The sequence below is a fragment of the Pelodiscus sinensis genome, chromosome 17 (genome assembly GCF_052426305.1).
Source record: "Pelodiscus sinensis isolate ZL-2025 chromosome 17, ASM5242630v1, whole genome shotgun sequence".
Taxonomy (NCBI): domain Eukaryota; kingdom Metazoa; phylum Chordata; order Testudines; family Trionychidae; genus Pelodiscus; species Pelodiscus sinensis.
In genome coordinates, this window is record NC_143068.1 from 3,205,070 (window position 1) to 3,226,287 (window position 21,218).

At 44.3% G+C, this 21,218-nt stretch overlaps 1 protein-coding gene across 13 annotated transcripts in view; it reads right to left on the minus strand.

Annotated features, from left to right (window-relative positions):
* Nucleotides 1–365: 365 nt before the first annotated feature.
* The window catches only part of PHF20 (PHD finger protein 20), a 191,700-nt gene continuing 170,847 nt past the window's right edge, over nt 366–21,218 (minus strand). For all 13 annotated transcript variants that reach the window (XM_075900760.2, XM_075900759.2, XM_075900762.2 and 10 more), the window contains 3 exons: nt 19,159–19,558; nt 5,619–5,802; nt 366–4,182 (listed from right to left, as the gene is read on the minus strand). In XM_075900760.2, the coding sequence (XP_075756875.1) occupies nt 4,040–4,182; nt 5,619–5,802; nt 19,159–19,558 (727 nt within the window). In that variant the 3' untranslated portion in view covers nt 366–4,039. The remainder of the gene's footprint in view (nt 4,183–5,618; nt 5,803–19,158; nt 19,559–21,218) is intronic.

Sequence of the window (21,218 nt, forward strand, 5' to 3'; positions counted from 1 at the left end):
GTCCTGCATGCCCCCTTCCCCCTCCCAGATCTACAGCTCCCACATGCCCCAGCCCCTGCATCTGAACCCGTGCTCTGCCCCCTCCATCCACTCGAGCCCTCATGGCTCCTGTCCACCTCCTCCCCGCACCCAAGCCCCCCTGCAAGGCTGTGGGGTTCCCGTAGGCCCCCCAGCCTGAGAGATTGCACGGCTCCTGTACCTCTCCCCTCCCCACAGCTCTCGCATGCCCCCCATGGCTCCCACTCACCTCTTCTCCCCCGCCAGCGGAGGAGCTGTGTGGTTCAATTTAAATTGTGGCAGCCCCTGCCCATGTGGCAGTTGCCAGAGGGATACTCAGGGGCCGGTGGTGGTTTTTTTTTGGGGGGGGGGGGGGGGGGGAGGATCACCACCGGCCCATGTGGCATGGAGCCAATAGGGGTTTATGGGCACGGGGAGACCAAGTAGGGCAGCTGTACAGCCTCTCCCTGGAAGGGGGGAAGCCGCATGCCGCAGGAGTCCCTCAGCTTGTGGCTCCCGCCACCCCAGCCTGCACCAGGTCAGGTCAGAGCATGGGGGAGGCCACATGGCTCCCAGCTCCCATGGGGAAGGGGAGGCCACGTAGCGGAGGGAGGGGCTACAGGACACAGTGTGATGCATGACATCACTCTGTCGTCCCACAGGAAAACCCTTTTGAAAGTATAGACAAAGCAAAGACATTTCCTTCTAGCAGGGCGTACAGCCACAAGTGAGATTATGAAATGCGTGTAAACTGCTGCTTGCACTGAAGTTGAAACACTGAACACACATTTCAAAGTCATAAGAATGGCCAGACTGGCTCAGACCATCTAGATCAGCAATCGGCAACTTTTTCAAATCGAAGAGACAAACTAAGTGCCCATTTGCATGACTAAACTACAGTATCTAACTTTCATAGAATCATAGAATAATAGGACTGGAAGGGACCTCGAGAGGTCATCGAGTCCAGCCCCCCGCCCTCAAGGCAGGATCGAGCTCCGTCTACACCATCCCTGACAGATGTCTATCTAACCTGTTCTTAAATATCTCCAGAGAGGGAGATTCCACCACCTCCCTTGGCAATTTAATTTCAAAAGTACTTTGAAGAGTACTATGCAAGGTCCAGAGTTTGTGTGTCTCAACAACAGGAAATGGTTCAATAAAAGACATTAATCAACAGCCCTAGTGGGAAGATATTGTTCTTAGGGATGGTTGAAGGTAATTCAGATAGAAATCACAATTCTTTATCTTAGGTGAAGACTGCTCTAAGGATTCTTCACCAGCTGTAATTCTAAAATATTTCAGAAAACCTTATTCAAGATTACTCACCAACTGTCTCTCTCCACAGTCCAAAAATCAACATTTTAATGTAAAACTATCTTGAATAATCATTAAACTGAAACAGAAATAGACTTTACGATGACTTAAACAACAAAAACCTATTTATTCCAAACACCAAGATACAGAAATTTTTCAAGTTTTGCAAATATTGCTCCAAAGCAAAATTCTATATACAACGCCCTCAGTTCTAATAGTGCATAACAAAGACATATATACTCATGTATCCACAGTGCAATGTTTGCTCATTTTATCAAGGCTCCATGTCGCATTCACTTACCAGTGATTTAAAGAAACAACAAAATGATTTGTAGACCAATACCGTGTTGGTCAAGAACATGGACAGCTAAAAAATGTGGAAACTTATAAAAACAGGGACAAAATGATTCAGGCAGAGTACAATACAGAACTTTTCCTGAATGTGAAAATCTCTAACCTATTTCAAATAAATATTTTCAGTCATCCATATCTGTTTAATCATCAAGGGGTTCCCTACTGTAGAATCATTCTGCTAAAGGAAAACAAAGCCTTCAGTATAGCTATTAGATTCAGCAAATTGAATTTTCTTTGCCATGAGCAAAAATAAACTGGTAAAACAAATTTAAAATGAATGCTCCAAAACCATTCTGGAGAGAAAACCACCAACTATTCCATTGCTTTAAACAGTAACAAAGTTGATTTGTTAACAATGTACATGTATTGAATTATTTTCAACTCTGAGTGCTCATTATACAGATTTCAAACAGGGAATAATTTACTGGCAAAACAGTAATCTGATAAAAATCTCACAGCTGTTTAAAACCCTTGTTGAGATACCCTTCTCAGCATTTGGTTACTGCTGTCTGTTACTAGAATTCAGACATCATTAAAAGGAACGACATGGCTTAAACATTTGTTTTTAGCTTTGCTTTCTAAAGTGACATTTAAGATCATATACACTTTATTCCAACTGTGTTACGGCAAAGTTTATTTTACTGCTGTACATATGTGAAATCGAATATATACCAACTAGTGCCATAAAATAGCGAGACAAATTATTCCCTGAAATGAGTCTTGGCAGAAAAGCCTTAACCACTAACTCGAGTAGCCTAGTTATTCCATTTTCTGAAGGAACTAATCTGATCAAAATATTAATTGTAGATATTATTATTCCTATGATGATAGTGGATATTTCAAGTTTACATAGTAAATCATTATTCTTTGCAGCATATAAACTTTACAGATTCATATATCCATAATTAACAATTTGTACATTTATGGGTCTGTTTGATTATAACTGTGCTTTAATTTTAACCTTTGGCGGTACCATCACAAATAGAACTAAAGGAAAGATTAAGGTAACAGAAATATTCTGCTTTTTCAACACACCCTCTCAATTCAAAACAATTTACCCTCTTCCACAGCAAAGCTATACTCAGCAATACTTGGGAAGAAAAACTAAAATTGCAACCATTATTTATGGAGATATGATCTGCACACAAAAGGCCTGTAACATATCAAACACAATACACCAATGTTTCGAATGGTATTATATAATGTATCTTCAACTTAAGCAGCATTTTCATCTTGATCTCACAAAATAATACAAACAGAAAATAAAAATAAAATATAAAGAGAGACTTTGAGAACATATACTATTTAACATAATACCTCACTTACTGTATGTGAGGACAGTACCTCATGCATAGCTTTTGAGGCTTCATTTAAACAAATATAAAATTAACTGATTCCCAAAACCACACATTCATAAGAAGTCTTTACAATGAGAACGTTTAGAGTATTGAAAAGTCTACATTTCAAAACAGAACCGGAATGGCAATTAACCAGTAGATAGAAAATGACACAATGTCTATTATACACCTGAAGTTTGGGACTCCTGGTACATCTCCCATCTTCCAGACATAGCACGTGCACAGTCACAACCAGAAGCACTAGTTCAGGAGGCACAATATGGCCGAATTTAAGAGAATTCAAGAATGCACAAGAAGCACAATGTAAATGGATTTCCTCAGTACCATAGTCATATGATAGTGACATAAATATGGAAAATAATCATTTACTATGAAACTAAGTGCAATCCAATTGTGACATTCTGCTACCTCTATTTAAATGAACAGAAGTGGGGTTTTAGGCCAGTATTACTTGCAAACCTCCATGTAACATTTTACAACTCAAGATGGACATTCATATTTACTATGCTTGAAAACTGTTACAGCGTTGCCTATTGATTAAATACTGTGCTGTGCATAAACCAGTAGGAATAAAGCATGACCTGACCTGGTATACAAGTCACTTAAATAAACTCTGTAAAACATAATTTACAACCTTTGTCAACTAAACATTTTTGGCTCTTAGAACTCTGTTTTATCTTCAGTGGCACAAATTTAAATCCATTTAATGATGAAAAAAGTGTATTTCATTCAGCAACTTGTTGCAAGGAGTGAAAAAAAAATCTAATAAATTTGTTAGCCTGCTCCTACCCTTGAAGACAAGAGTAATATCCCCTTCCATATTGTTAAAATTGCCTAGTAAACTCTCAAAGAACAAAAGATAAGGAAAACTTTGTTCAGTCACACTTCTTCACAAATCCCTGAAGTCAGTCTGCATCACATGCAATCAGCATGCTAGTTTCATTTAAATATATAGAGCTGTTTGTGTCATACACTCCGCATTCATATTCAACAGCAATTTCAAGAGCTCTCTAGTCTCATGTTGAGCAGCAAAAAGCTATTTGTTGCACTTTGCCTAGGTCCGTAATAAGCTGTTTTATGCAATGTTTGAGCTGTGGAAGTCTAGCTAGTGGTTCTGGTGGTTCCAGCTCTCCTGTGTAATCCAACCAACTCTCCAAAACTGCAAAAGAAATAAAAAAAGTTAATATTATTTCACTATTCTTATTAGCTAGCACATTTATATACATATTTTCAAAGCCATAAAACTAACACAGTATTTTGGAAATTAGAGACAACAGAACTTCCCAAATAGTGTTTGGTAACCTACTGATGTACCATCTGCTTAAATCAATGTATTCATCTCTGCCAGGCAAAAACCACACATGGCAAACCCGGACTGGGGTAAAAGCAACACCATACCACTCTGCTGAGTAGAAACAAGTGTTTTCTATCACTGGATTGGGGGGGGGCGGGCGGGAAGAGAAGAATTCCCAGCTTTCCGGTAGGACATGCCGCACTTGCTTTTAATCCTTGCAGAACCTAAAATACCATACTTTAAAGTCACGTTTTTTGCAACATTTTAGATCAGTTTTACTTTCTCTCCCCTTCCAGATTCATAATCACTAGGCTTTGACTACGGAACCAAGAATACAAACATGTCCCACTAAAATTTTTTAAAAACCTTCTGAAGGTTTTCTAAAATAGCTGTTCTGTAAGGCATGTTGTAGACCAAAATACCTAACATAGTGAAATGTGGTATAAAGGTTTTTATCAGCATAGTTTTGAGCCAATCTGTATAAAAATCTAAACTCACAGGCTGCGTCTAGACTGGCATGATTTCTTGCAAATACTTTTAACGGAAGTATTTGCACAAGAGAGTGTCTACACTGGCATGGTGCTTTTGCGCAAGAGACATCTTTTGCGCAAAAGCATCCATGCCAGTGTAGACACTCTTGCGGAAGAAAGCTCCGATGGCCATTTTAGCCATCGGGCTTTCTTGCACAAGAAATTAACTTGCCTGTCTACACTGGCCCTCTTGCGCAATACTTGCGCAAGAGGGCTTATCCCTGAGTGGGAGCCTCAAAGTATTTGCGCAAGAACCACTGATATTGTACAGATTATTGTTGCAGTATCTCCACTAAGTTATATTTCTGATTACTTTCAGCACTTTTTAATTGCAAGTAGTTCCAGCAGCCACCCTGCCGACACCGTGTGTTACACATTGAACACACCCTATGGTCTTCAGCCCTCCACTGGGACCCTTTGGTCCTGGAACATCTGTGGCTCAGGGTCACAGAGTCACGGTTTAGAGAGGTTCAGCCTGTAGAAATGTCTATAGAAATGAGTCCAACTGCAATCTTCCCTACAAGAAAATAAGTTTTCACCACAGTGCCAAAAGGGATCCATAGTAAATTTGGTTTTGATATAGTCCTATCAGAAGCATGATTTTTAATTATTAAAGATGGGCTATTTTGATAAAAAAGATGCTGGTATCTTTGCAGATTTACAGAAATAGGACTTGGATCTCAAAACAAAGCATTTTGGATCAAAACTATAATACGAACGGGATAAAAGCGTACATGCAGTTTAATCTATGAAAGAAAACATTTAATTTACCATCTAATTCTTTCTCAATGAAATCCATCCTGTGAGTAACTTCATCTTGTAGAGATTCAACATGGGCTAGAAGGTTAAGTTGCCACTGCACCTGTGAGTTCATAACTACATCCTTGTCCTTTTCCAGCAGTTTCATTTCAATAGCTTCCTCTGAAGGGATTTTCTTCGATACGCACTCTCTTACCTGACAAAGGTATTTAAAATTAGTATTTACCATAGTGAAAAATAAACAGTTCACTTAGCCAATCAGGCTGCATGGATTTTTATTGACGTGAATATTCTTTCAGTTCCCTAATATTCTTTTTTTCCTGTGTTTATGATTTGAAGAATTATTGTATTATTTCTTAATAACTAGTCTGAGAATCCTTGTAATTTGACACAGTGCCAAACATTAATATTTAAGTCTCTAGCCTTATCCCCTGTCAAAAATATCCTGTCTGCCCTACCCTCCTGGCTAGCAATAGGGCAATTTAGACGAATTCACAAAGTTCCAGGGGTGAACAACACTGCACCCAGATGAGCATTTCAAAAGCTATATGGAAACACACTTTTTATTAGGTAGATTAAATGTAACTTAATAGTAACACCTAATAAGTTTGTGTTTGGTGTGCATATGGACCCTAGAGAGCCCCAGTTGCTTTGACATGGAAAGCACTTATCTCACATAAAGCAGCATCCCAGCAACAGAATGATCTTGTAATAAACTTTCCATTCCGGATCCTGGCCATTTCCCCTGTCTGAGATGTTTGGACCATAGCAGCCAAGAAAAAAGTTACTCACTTTGTGCAGTAGCTGCAGTTCTTTGAGCTATGCCCCCCACAGGTGCTCCACACCAGGTGCCCATGAGCCTCTCTGTTTTCCATTAGCAATGTCCATTCAACCCATGATGCAGTCTCTACCTCCTCGTGCCACACACTGTGACTATCCAGAGATGTGCAGATCAACTGTCAGTTCCTTTTCCATCCAAATGCTCCATGTAGAATAGTCTCATTCGGGGGTAAGAGGATAGGCAGTGGAATATCGATAGGAGGACATGTGTCAAAGAACTGCAACTACTGCACAAGATGAGTAAACTCTTCTCTGAGCAGTGTCCCTATGAGTGCTCCACTTCAGGTACCTCCCAAGCAGGATCTCCACAGAAAGGCATGAGATGTGGGGCTGTGTTCAGAACTGAAGGAAGTAGTGCATTACCAGCTGCTGCCTTGGATCTGAAGGCATGGATCAAGGCATAATGATCAGAAAACACATGTACTGAAGACTATATAGCGGCCCTACATATTTCAGATGTTGGCACATATTTGGATAATGCTGTAAATGTTGCTTGTGTTTTGGTAGTGTGCGCTCTCACCTTTGGAGAGAGGATGAATACTGGTGGGTTATATACCCAGAGATCCACAATGAATATGGAGAGAGATTCCAGAAGACTGGAAAAGGGCAAATATAGTTTCTATCTATAAAAAGGGAAATAAGGACAACTTAGGGAATTAGAGACCAGTCAACTTAACTTGTGTACCAGGAAAGATAATGAAGCAAATATTTGAGCCCTTTGAGGAAACGTTTGGTTAATGGGAGGGGGGAGGAGGGAGGGAGGAGGAAGGGAGCGAGGAGGAAAATATAGAGTAACGATCCCCCTTGGGGTGAAAAGCTGTGATGGCAGATAGGTGGAAAGACCTGACCATTGGAGTTGTAGTGAGTACTCCCATATCAAGGGTAGTGAGGGAGCTATGCCATCTATTTTTGTTGGCACCAGACTTTAATTTGTGTCCATTTCAGGGCACGCATGTGATGAGTTGTATATCTGCAACTGCATAAAAATATCCCTTGTATCCTCCTCTGCTGCTCTGGTTCCTGAGCTGTGGAGGAGCTAGGCTCTGAGATGGAGTTTCCGTGGACACCAAGTTTGGTGAGACCACGCTGGGCTTATTAGAATTACTATGGCCCCATCCAGACTGATCTTGGGGATTACCTGAGTCCAAAGGGGGATGGGAGAGAATGTGTAAAGGGCATAAAAGGGGCTGTTCCACTTGAAGAGGAATGTGTCACCTAATGACTAGCTGTCAAGACCTGCCTTGGAGCAGAACTGTGGGTATTTGGCATTGTGGGAGGTTGCCAAAAGGTCTATTTTGGGGATCCTACACAGTTAGGAAATATGTAGGACGACAGTATTGTTGAGCACCCACTCATGGTCCTGAGAAAATTTTCGGCAGAAGGCATCTGCTGTGGCCTTTTGATATCGACTTTATCTTCAAAAAAAGAACTAGATACATTCATGGAGGTTAGGTCCATCAATGCTTATTAGCCGGAATGGTGTCCCTAGTCTCTGTCAGGGACTGGAAATGGATGACAGGAGAGGGATCACTTGATTACTTGCTCTGTTCACTCCCTCTGGAACATCTGGCATTGGCAGGATACTGGGCAGACGGACCTTTGGTTTGACTCAGTGTGGCTGTTCTTATGCATGTAAGTGGCGGTGATGTGGATATTGTGGCTGATACACCATCACCAGTGTGTGAACATTCTCCCCGTGGCCTATTTATGTAATGCATACAAACTATGTTGTCCATAAGGATTTGAATGGCCTTGTCCTTGAGCTGTAGTAAGTGTGAGCAAATGTTGTGGACAGCATGGCATTCTAATAGGTCTATGTATAAGAGGAATTCTGAAGGAGACCAGTGGTCTGGCATAGAATGCGGGTACAGGTATGCTCCACATCCCAGGAGTGAGGCATGTATTCTGGGTGAAGGGCACACCTGTGTACACGATGGCTGGGTGCAGCCAAAGGAGGGAGTCCTTTATTATATCCAGTTTTGTAAAACACTTGGGTATACCTGTGCCTGTGTGGAATGTAGTTTATGTGCAGCCATCCTTGCAGGCAACACACATTTAATCTGGCATGTCTGAGGAGGGTGTTGGTGCTTTTAGCAAGCAAACGTCCAGGTAAGGGAATATCGTAATTACATTCCTGTGTAGGTGGGTAGTCACTACAGCGAGTACCTTTGAAAACAACCAAGAGGCTGTGGAGAGGCCAAAAGGGAGTAGCTTGTAGTGAAAATGGCCTCATCCAATTGTAAAGCTGAGAAATCTGAGGTGTGAGGAGTGAATTGTTACATGAAAATAAGGATCCTTGACGTCGAGGACCAAGAACTAATCCTCTCTTTCCAATGCTGGGATTATTGTGTCTAGTGTAACCATCTTGAATCATTGCACTTTGACAAATTTGACTTGTTTGAAGTAGAGTATCCATTGGACTTCCTTTTCAGGAGAAAGAGATGGGAATAAAACCCTCGTCCCTTGTGTTGTGTTGGCATAGGCTCTATTGCTCCAAGTTGCACAAGATGGTTTACTTCACGTTGGGCCAAGGCCTTGTGAGAAGGTTCCCTGAAGAGTGAGGGGGAGGGAGAGTGGGGAGAGGAAGAAGATGGAGTAAAAAGAAATTACTCACTTTGTGCAGTAATGACAGTTCGAGATTTGTGTCCCCATGGGTGCTCTACTGTGTCGGGCTCTGCCTGTGCTGCAGGTCAGTGACTTTTTTAAAGCAATATCTAGTTGAGCCATGCATACGTGACCATGGTATGTGCCATTCAAGTCTTTGGAGTTCGCATGCGCCGTCTTACTACCCTCAGTTTCTTCATGAATTCCCTCTTACATGAATTGTTGAGCTGAAGAAGGAAGGTGGGTGGGTAGTGGAGCACCCATGGGAGGGCGGGGGGGCACATCTTAAAGAACTGTCGTTATTGCATGAGGGGAGTAACTTCCCTTCTTTCTTCCAGTGATGTCCCCGTGGGTGCTTTCTTTGAGTGATGTCCCCTGTGGGTGTTGTTAACTACCTAGCAGTATTCCAAAGATGGAAGGTGGGCTTCGACTAAGTTTTACGTGTGGATGAAAGTGCTGTGTTGGCTACAGCAGAGTTCGTGTCCGCTCGTGTAGAGATTGCATAATGTTTCATGAAAGTGTAATTTGAGGACCAGGTGGCAGCATGACATATATACACAAGTGGAACCTCTTTCAGGAAGACTGTTGATGCTGCCACTGCTTGAGTGGAGTGCACTTTAGGAGGTATAGGGAGAGGTGAACCTTGGAGGGAGTAACATTGGAGGATACAGGCAGTCACCAGTTTTGAGACCCAATGAAACAAGAGTGGCATTCTTCCAGAACACTCCTCCAGTGAAACACATAGGGCTTGTGATTTTCAGAAGGGTCATGTGCAGTCTATATAGAACGATCATGTCCTTTGGACACTGGAGCATGCAGGGCAGCCTCTTCTTGAGCGGTGAGAGGCTTTGGGTAGAAGGTTGGAAGGACTTTAGGCTCATTGATATGGAAATCAGAACAAACTTCAGGCAGGAATGAAGTGTGGGTGCTGAGAACCATTTTCTCTTTGGGGAATATGGGTAGGGAGGGGATGCTGTGAGAGCAATCATCTCACTAACTCACCTCACCAACGTGACAGCCATTAGGAACACAATCTTTAGTGTTAGTAGGTAGAATGAGCACTTTTCTGTTCGAATCATGGCTGTTTAGAAAGTGCATGGAATACCAATTCCAAACCCCACATAGGAGGAATGTGTCTATACCTGTGGTCCCCAACACGGTTCTCGGGGCTGGCCTGGCACCGGGCACATGGCGGGGGGAGCGCCAGCCTTGGGCGCGTGGCGCATGGCGGGGGGAGCGCCGGCCCCGGGCGCGCGGCGCATGGCGGGGGGAGTGCCGGCCCCGGGCGCGCGGCGCTTGGCGGGGGGAGCGCCGGCCCCGGGTATGCAGCTATGGGGGGGGGGCCGCCCCGGGCATGCGGCTACGGGGGGGCCGCCCCCGGGGCGCAAGTGTCCCCGCCCCCTGGCGGGCAAACTGCCACGCCCCCTGGCACCCGACAACCTTGAAAGATTGGGGACCACTGGTCTATACGGTGGAGTAAGGTTATGTAGTCCTTTGAAGAATCTCTTTGAAATAGGGTGAGCGAATACAGAGAAACCGTCAATAGGTTGATGGAATGCTGCAAGGGAAACTACGTGCACCTTGAATGATGAAACTAATAGACCTTGTTGCAGAGACAATGTCATCAAGGATCACATGAAGGTGTGGACGAGGGCTGGATGCCATTTCCTTCACACCAGGCCGTAAATTGTCTCCATTTATAAAGGTAAGTATCGCCAATGGACTGACACCTACTACAGAGTACTATGTTTCTTACTTGTTGTGAACACCTCTACTCCTCCTCTGACAACCACTGAGGAGTTACACCATCAGGTGCAGTGTCTGTGGTTGCGAGTGGTGGAAGGTTCCTTTTCTGATCTGTGAAAGGAGATCTGGGTGAGTCAGAAGGGGGTAGCGAGATCGGACAGACATCTGATAAAAATAGGAAAACCGAATCCGTTTGGCCCACACAGGGGTTATAAGGATGACTAGAGCATTGTCCAACTACTTTGCGAAGGACTTTGGGGATGAGTGGGATAGGAGGAAAAGTGTGGTATGAGAAAAGCACCTCCAAACAGTCTGGGTCCTATGCCCGCCCTGGAGCAATAGTGAGGTCACTTGGTATTGTGGCCTGTCACAAAGAGGTCTATCAGCGGCCAAGCCCAACAGCGGAAAGTGTCCTGTAGAACAGCGGTATGGATTTCCCACTTACGCTCTATTGTAAGCTTGAGGCCAAGGGTATCTGCAATAGCATTCTTGACTCCAGGTATGTAAGATGCAATGATGGTGATGTTGTTTCAGATACACCAATTCCACAGGTATACAGTCTCCACGCAGAGAGCACAGGAACATGCATCTCCTTGTCAACTGATGTAAAACATTGTTGTAACATTATCTCTAAGTTTGGGGGGGGGGTGGAGTGGCCGCCCACTGACTAAGGGGAGGAGCCCCTCCCCGAGCCTTGGTGGGCAGCACCTGGGCTTAGCAACCCACCTGACAGGAAGCCACGAGGAGAGGCCAGCGAGATAAAAGGCCAACCAGAGAGCCCAGTCAGGCCCCAGCAGCCAAGGAAGCCAGAAGACTGGCCAGATGACCTGCTTTGGACCCAGGTACAATCCAAGGGGGGAAATGGAAACAGCCTAGGGATAGCTGACTCAGCAACAGAAGATCAGTGTGTTACGGTACAGGTCTTTGCTGACCCAGCAGCAGATTACTCTGTTGCTGCTAGGGCCCTGGGGTGGGACGCAGTCGAGTGGGTGGGCCTGCTTCCCCGCTGCCACCCCACTCTTGGGTGGCAGTCTCCCCCTTGGCTGTTCCTGTTCAGCAGCCTTCATCTGCCAGACACCTGCCTGAGCAAGGAGACCCAGTTGCGGTTGTTGTAAACGAGCCTTGAACTATTTAGATGTGTTTGCCTGCTGCCCTGAACCAGGGCCCAGGCTTATAAACTGCTTTTATGCCACCCACCCTGATCCAGGGTCTGGGCGTTTAACTAACTGTTTAATTGCCTGTTACCCCTCCCTGAATTAGGGTCAGGCCTGAGGCCTGTCTTTGGGGTGTATTGTTGTCCTGCCTGGAACAAGGGCTGGTGTGTAGAGACTTTTCATTATCGACCGTGTTGGCGTAGTGGCCGCCCACTGACCCCATCGGGCTACAGTAAGTATGCACACTGTGGAACCTTGAATGTATTGACAGAAATGTTTGCAGGTGCTGTGTACAGCTCGGAGCTCCAGCAGGTCGATGTGGAGTGTGGACTCATGGGCGGCCCATCTCCCTTGAGTAAAGTGATGCTGGAAATGGGTGCCCCGGCCTAGGAGGTAATGTGGCTGGGTGGTTGTGCCTGATGAAATGGCACACCAGCAAGGAGGTTCCTTGGATCCGTCCACACCATAATGATGAGAGGACAGTGGGAAGGTTGCGGGGGGAGGGGGGCGGGGAGAAAAAGAGAGAGAGACCAAGATGCATCTGTGCGCCCAGTGTTCGGATGGTGTGTAGATTGAGGCAAGCCAGTGCTCGAGGCATCAGAAAAATAGATGTTCATGTTGGACTACACAAGTTGTAGCAGCCATATGTCTTATGAACCAAAAGCAGGTGAGTATAGGGATCATGGGGCTCAATTCCATGGTTGAAACTAGGGATGTAAAATGTTGATTATTTGTCTAATATTTGATAAGGATGCTTCCACCTTTGAAGTGTAGCAACAGCCCCAGGAGCTGTTGCTACACTTCAAAGGAGAAAGTACTGCAGGGAGCATGGGGTCAGCAGGAGACTCTAGCTATAACTCCTATACATAGGAAGCGGTGTACCTCTTGGCAGGGCAACATCTTGTAAGAGGGGTCGCTGAAGAGGGACAGGAAAGGTGGGGGTTTGCTGGAATTGAAAGGAGGGGAATGGAGTATGCATACTTAAGAACCTCTAGAGCCCAGTGGTCCTTGGTAATTGCTGCCCACTGGTTGTCAGAGGGGAATAAACAGTGATTGAATACAGCATATTGGAAAGGCACTGGTGGAGTGAAAAGGTCGTGCAGGCCCTCAACCAAGGCCTCAAACCTGCTGCTTACAGGCTATATGAGCAAGTGTTATTGGCTAATTGGCGCTGGTTTCTTGGCATGGAATGGTTGTTGTCTAATAGACTTTGCAGTTGTTGCCTCCTAAAAGTGAAGTCTCTCTGTCTTTGGTAGGGAGTATACTGTCTCCTGTGATATGGGGGCATAACGTGCCCAGTGTGTGTAAGGTGGTCCTCCAGTCCTTGCTTAGTGTTTGTTGCAAAAAGCTTATCTTTATCAAATGGTAGGTCCTCCACTTTGGTCTGGAGCTCTTTAGGGACCCTTGCTGTTTGTAGCCATAACATGCATCTCATCATGATAGAGGTCACCATTGCTCTTGCACCGTGTTGGTGGAGTCAAGCGCCATTTGCAGTGCTATTCGAGATGTAGCGTAGCCTTCCTGTACTTTAGATTTTATTATACTTTTTTATTGCCAGGAAGGTGCTGCATTAATTCTGTCAATTTAGAACAATTGTCAAAGTTGTGATTTGCCAAAAGTGCTGTATGGTTGACTATCCACAACTGCAGCATCGAGGAGTACCTTCTCCTGCCTAGAGATCTAAGTGCTTATGATCCTTGTCTTGCATGGCAGATCTGTACTGTGGCATCTTAGATCTGTGGTGAGCTGCATCAACCACTAGAGAATTTGGTTGAAGGTGGAGGAATAAAAAGTCCATGTTTTTAGAAGGGACAAAATACTTTGTCTGCTCTCTTGTTGGTTGGTGAGGCTGTGGCTATTGTTTGCCAGACCTCGTCTGCTAACTCTAGAATTGCCTCATCTAAAGGTAGTGCAATTCTTGACTGAGAGGAGGTTTTTCAACAGTTTTTCCGGCACCTCTGATAGCACAACCTCTTGGCTAATAGCAACCCCTTTAAACAAATCCTGGAATTGCTTCAGGTCATCAGCTGGTGATAGACCTTCGGGGATAACCGTCTCATCCAGTGCCAAGGATGATTTTTCTGTTGGCGACACCTCAGGGTGGTCGGTGTCCAGGTTGTCAATGATCTGTCCCTCTTCTGTATCCACAATCATAATTTGGGAGGGGGACAGGTAGGGGCATGAAAGAGGTATTGACCTGTGGCCTGGCACCATGTGGATGCCCAATGACAGTATGGAGACCAGCGGGGTAGGTGATGTGGATGATAGGACCAGTCCAGGTGCCACAGGGGATGAATGGGGATAGTGTGGCTGGTGTGTACCATAGGATGAATGCATTCTGGTTGGAGAAGAGTGCTGTGATGAGAATACACTCTGAAGATCCCCTTCGTGATCACTATAGTTTGACAGTACTGGCAACCTTGGTGGGGGAGGAGAGCCATGCAATGAGTAGGGGGATGGGGAGCAGTGCCTGAAAGAGGAAGCATCCAGAGATCTAAATCTTGGTTCTGTATGTAGCACTGACGGGATTGCATTCCTGCGTGTGAGCAGCAAGATGGTGACTGCTGGGTGCTGGTTCCTAAAGTGATGGGGAGTGCAATGCCAATGGGGGTGGCTTCAGTACCAATGGGGATGGCACCAACTCCAGACTCTGTGCGTGCAGCACTAGTTTTGATTTTGACCTGGCTTTGGTTGGTGCTGAGGTCTTGGACAGTGCTGGAGTCTTATCCTGTTCCCTGCACTGGGTCTTTTCAGTTTGTTCAGAGTGCAGTGTCAGTTCTGTCACTGATGCTGCACGTAGTTATGTAGTGCCTGAAGTGCCAAGTTTGTCTCCTGCACTGACCTTTGGTGGTAGGAAGCAGGTTGGAGAACCCTTCTTTTGGTCAAGGATTTATATGGTAGCAAGGGTTTATATTCTGGCAGAGTCAGTATCGCTGCCTGTCTGTGGCTCGAGCCCCTTATCAAATAACAACATGCATACCCTGAACTCCCTGTCCTTATGGGCTCTGGCTGCAAGGCTACGTCAATAGACAAGGAATACAGGTCCCGTGGCCATCTGAGGCGGGCATAGGGTCACAACACTTCCTACATTTTTTTAATACTGAGGGAGCCCTGCCATTTTTGTACTTCCCCACTCTTGTCTCTTCTGATTTTTTTTGGGGGGGGGGGGGGGAAGAGTTATGTGACAGGCAGTTCTTATTCTGTGGAGTTTACCCTTATGAGCTGTGAATTGTGCCTGTTTAGATTTATTCTCTTCTTCTTCCTCTATTAATTCATTTACAAATTTGTTTTAAGCAGAGGCCTGAGTGCCGCAGCCCTCAAGGTTAGCAATGCGCTTCCCCCAGAGGCTGCGTCTTAACTATTTACAGCTATTATGACTTTTTTGAAGTAATACCAAATATAAAATTACAAAAAAACCTAAACGATTTTAACTAATTCCAACTAAATTCCTATCTACAGAGAACTGCAGAGGAGAGGGATTGAGCTCCGTCTGCAACCGAGGGCAGTCAAGACGGAACTGAGGGGAGTGAATTCCAAAGGTGTGAATGGTAGGCACCACTATTACGCATGCGCAGCCTAACAAGCCACTGCTAGAAAATGTCTCCAATCAGTGGCATGGGTCAAGCCCAACACCAACAGTGGAGCATCTGTGGGGACATCACTCGAAGAACCACCAGTTTTTACAATTTCTAATACCCATTTGTTAAATGTGATGGTTTTCCAATGCTGGTAAAAATGGGCTAGGCAGTCCCTGAATGAGTAAGAGAAAGATGACATCAGCACAGAAATAGCTGAGGTTCTTGGGCCCTTGACCAAGACCGAAATGTGTTGCTGCAGTAGATTGCCATCCCCTCGAGGACCTCTATCTGCACCCCTGTAGGTCCAATTGCCTCTGTTGGTGTCGTGAGTATATAGGCTGTTGATACTGTTAGGATGTGAAGTAATTCCTTTGTTTTTTCTTGGGGTTGTAGATTCCCAAGAATCAGAGTGTCACCTGTGAGTCCTTGAGTGAATTGAGGGATTCGTCTGTCTTTTCAGCATATAATTTGGGCTCTTCAAATGGCAAATATACCTCCATGAGCAAGCCAGAAAGGTGCAGCCATGAAAAGCGCTTTGCATTACAGTGGCTGTTGCCACAGATCTTGCATCCGTGTCTGCAGAATCAAGTGTAGCTTGGTGGGCCGTTTTGGAGAGGTGTTTGGCCCTCAGTTATAAGTGCGGTGAATTCACTCATCAATAAAATTTATCAGTTCAGATATTTCTGGGCAGCTCATGTCATCATATTTCAATAACAGTGCTGTGTAGTTGGCCATGCAGAGGTGACTCGTGGTTGTTGAGGAGTAAACCTTACTGCCAAATACATAAAGTCTTTTCCCGTCTTTATTTCTTATCAGATCTCTTGAAAGTTGGAGAGGCAGTTGTAGGGGTCTGCCAGATGGTTTTAACAGGGTCTTCATTCGTAGTGAGGGTGATTTTTGGAGGACATTCATTTCTGCAAAATGTCCACAAGCTTATGTTGTGATATGTGGATCTCTTCAAGTGAGATGCAAAGGGCTAGCTACCCTCTTGAATAATTCTTGGAATAGTCTGAAATCATACTCTATATTGGAGGAGAAAGCATACCAATGTCCTCTGTAGACATCAATGATAAGTGGATAGGTGAAGCCCTTTTTTCATGAGTGGTGTTCCTTCCTCATCTTTCTTTTGTACCACAGTTAAAGTTAACCAATCGGTGTTGGAACAGTTCCCCGCCTGCTGAGGGCAGCTGCTGCTGGGCTGTAGTAGCCCCTGCCGGGTGGCAGGGGAGGGGAGCACATACACAGGCAGTGGCTGCTCCAACCCAGCCAGTGCAGCCTCTGCCTGTGGTAAGGGGGCCCACTCCAGTTGGGCTAGAGAGACCCCCTCTGACCATCCCCCCTTTAATCAATTAACTAGTTAAACAATATGTTAAACCAGTTAACCAAGTACACATGATTTTACATCCCTGTGCCAAAGGGGGTGCTGGTACAGAATTCACCTGAGATCGCTGTGTGGTGACTAGTGGTGCCTGTTGTGTGGAGTATGTAGCTCATGGGTTCCACTATGGCCACTGGGATAGAGACGATATGCACGGTAGGGCTGTCCATACCACTGCCAGTAGTTGACAGATCTTGCAGTTCCTTACCCTCCTTATCTTCCTCGCCAAGTAAGGAGCAGGTGATGTTGGAGACAACAGGAGGCTCTGTGCCAAAGGTGCCCTGTCCCCTTCACTGCCAAGGACAGGGAACTCTGAGCCAGAGCCAACTATCAGGTCCCACTGCTGGAGGAGCTGCTGCTGTGCTGATTTAAACGGACCCTTGGCTGCTTGCTTCTCAGTGCCGGGGGCTGTGGAGCATTAGGCAACGCTTTCTGCTGTGTCTCCAAAAGATACATTCCTCATGAAGTTGTGCCCCCTTTCGCAACAGTGCTGCACTGCTTTTTGAGGGTCTGAGTGTCTTGCTGGCTGAAGCGAGGGGCTTTGATTTCCATGTTGTGCCTCTATGGGACCCTGTAGAGTCCTTGGCTCCTTCGGTGCTGAGGTGTGCTGTCACTATAGCTCCCAGTAGTGATAGCAGTCAGTTCCAGGGTTTGCTGCCTGTGGTGGGGAGTAAGATGCCTGACTCTTAGCATGAGGTTTTGCATGTTGCTCTAAGGAAGATTCCTTATCTGAAACTGCAATTGTGAGGCAAGTCGAGGGGGCAGAAGGGAGGGTCCTGAGTTTCAGGCTCCAATGTGGGTATCAGGCTTCTCCATAAGGAGGATTTCAAGCTGCAAATCTCTAGTTTGCTTTGTTCTAGTCATGAGCCTGAGGCAATGTTGACACTTCTGTGAAACATGTGTTTCATCTAGACAGTGAACATACTGACTGCGGCTGTCAGACAGGAATTCTGAGCCTGGCGGTACAGCAGCATTTAAAGCCTGGGCATTCCTGTCAGTGCATTTCATCCTCAATGAGGCTCTGCATGCAGAGGGTTACTGAAAGTCTTCACAGGCAGTGCCAGCAATTCAATGTAGAAAATATAAAAAAAGTTTTGTTTTGTTTTTTAATAAGGAGAAAAGAAAAGGGAAGGAAACTGAGGCCAGGTCTATCTTACACCCAGAAGGTTGGCTTCAGGTACACAACTCCTGCTATGTAAACAACATAGCTGGAGTCAATGTATCGTAAGCTGAGCTTAGTGCCATCTCCACAGTGGGAGGTCGACAAGAGAAATGATCCCATTGACTTCCCATACTCCTCGCAAGAACTGGGGCTGACCCACTAAATTGAACCCTGGAAAATTGATTGCTAGAGCATCGACCTTCCAGTAAGTGGAGACATGGCCTGAGTATCTGCTAACAGGGAGCTAAATAACTGTAAATTAAATAACGACAAAGTAAGGAGGTGCTGCTGAATGCTCCAACTCCTGGGGCCATAGAGAAGGAACTGGGAGGGGGAGGGAAGCGAGGGAAGGTTAGTAGCAAGGCATCAATTAACTGTCTGGAACAGCGTGAGACAGGGCCAACACACACACAACCCAATCAGGCACTGTTCCCAAAAGTCTCTGACTTCAAACGCAGGGGTGCAGACACCTCCAAAGTGGAGCAGCCACAGGGACAGCACTCAAAGAAGGATGGCATACATTTGTAGAAACCCAGCTGTTTGGGTGAATCAAAAAAATCAAGTGCATCTCTAGGGAGGCTGAAATTCTCATCTGAGGCAGAAGTACTTCAGGATCGGGAGACCTCACTGGTAGCGAGGTCATGGAATGGAGATTATTTGAACTTTCATATATTTGCCTCAACTGTAAATCACCAATCAAATCAATGCTCAAAAGCTAAAGCTGCAAACAGAACAGAAAAGCCTTAGTAAACTAGTATTATAAATTAACTTTGTAAGGTGAAATTTTTCAAGGATGAACTTATATGGGAAGTAGAGCAGACATCACTAGGTTCCAACCAGAAGCCATATGTGGTAAGAAGGATGACTGGAACAACACTTTGAAATATGCCCTCAGACTAGGGAGAGCATGTACAACCCAAAAGCACCACTCAACAGAAAATTCCAGACTCTGGAGCATGAAGTAAACATGCACCAGCGTAGGCCAACACAGATAATACTCAAAGCACTCAAGGATTTTCATAAAGCACATTGGGTTAGCCTGGAAAAAACAAATGACCTATAGAAACAGGGCTATTCCAACACAACATACCTTTGAGTAATTATGTTTGGACTCATTCTCCAACTTGGATAATTCTCTGTCCAGATTCCATCCAAACCTCTCCGACAGGACATCATCTCCATTCTCCCGTATTCTATTCACTCCATCGTCCATGGCTAAACCTCTGGTTTCCACAACCAGTCTCTGCTCTATAGCAGGGTAATAGGCCCGAGGTTTCTGGTAACAGTGTTCACTGGTAATATAGGATTCCTCCACAGAAGGAATGGTTGAAGGTTTCTCAACTGTCCCATTGAAAGTTCTATAACTTACGGTTTCTTCTTTGCAGCAATTTTCTTCAATGTGTATGATGTGTTTCGTATGAATTTTTTCATCAGTTGTAAGATGCTTCCAAGGATGACACCAAAGTTTTAAGTCTGGATGCTCTTTATTTCTGTTTATAAATAAAGCAAGTAAAAGTCACTTTTTAAATTTATTTTTATTAAATGGTAAGCTTCTTTATTACCTTATTTCACAAAGAAGTGAAATGAGAATATTCTATGTAAGCAGATCAGAACTGATGAACTTCCTCACAAATAAGCTTCCCTAAATAATCTGGGGTGAGCTTTCACTTTCCAGTGATCTCTATTTAGTATCTTTCAAGAGTCTTTTTTCAGTACAGTCACTATTTTTAATGCTTTCTGCTTAATGCCATGACATTAGTTATCTTACATACCCACAATGTTTAGTTCTATCAGACAGAATGCAATTTGAAAATATTTAAATTTGGCATTTTCATATTACTGTATTTTGTGGTGCAAATCTGTTATATTACAATTATAAAAATGTGAAAAACGTAGAGAAAATATTTGCAGTTGTGGGTGGACCACATGAGTTATCCATGAATTTTTTTTTAATGGAAGCAGAGATTTGTTTCCATGTTTTTAATTTAATAGCAAGAAAAGTCTTTAAAATCATTAGAATGAGAAATTGGTTTTGGTGAATGTTTTATAACAGCTTATAACTTTATATGCATACTGAGCTGTAACAATCCTCTACTCGTACAAATAATTTCATCATCATATGATCGACATCTAGAAAATACGCCCAATTTTAGATAAGACCACAAATCAAAGCAACTTCCCTTTCCCAACATTCCAACCCCCCCCCCTTCAGCCTCCATCATAAAAATATCACACAAACACCCAGTATTTGGCTTTAAAACACTTGCAATTCCCTAGGAGATAAAACATTCAACAACAAATTCTCTAACACGTTAATATTCTAAGAAATCTTTGTAAAAAAGAACTCAAAAAAACTTGAGTCAAGAAATTGTCTGTGGTGCATATGCCATGAATTGCTTGTACAGCGTGATTCGTTTGACAATTAATAGGGTTGCCAGATGGTTTCAACAAAAATACCAGACACACTTGACATTCCATCACAATCTACATTACATCTTATTTAGAAAATACTGAACATTTATATTTTTCTCCTTTATATTTTCTCAATTTGTTTCCCAAACAGAAAACTCAAATACTGGACTGTCCGGTTCAAAGCTGGACATCTGGCAACCCTAACAATTAAGTATTCTTCTCTATTGTTCTAAAGAAAAGTTGATTTTACCATGGAAAGAAATAACCCATTACTTAAAAACTGGGGAAAAATAGTTGACATTTACTCTTTGTTCCTATCTACATGCCATTTATATGATAAACTCTAATTTACTATTAAGAGACAAGATGTAATAAAGGAACAGGAAGCAAGGCACTTCAGTTGTAAGCTTGTGTCACATGAATTCACGGATCACAGCACTTGAATGGTCCTTCTGGGCCAAAATAATTCATTCCTAACAACCTATACAGACAAAGGGGGTAGCCAAGTTAGTCTGTAACTTCAAGCAGCTATGGCACCTTTGCGACTAACAAAAATATACAAAACCATGAGCTTTTGTGGGTAAAACCCACTCGGGGTGGCCTGAGCTGGGCTGTGGCAGCTGGCGCCCCAGGCGGAATGCGCAATCAGCGCCCCCACCTGCACGATCCTCAATGCCGTGACAATCTTTGGGCTCCCCGTTGAAGGAGGAGCCCTAGGCGACAGCCAAGTTGGCCTAT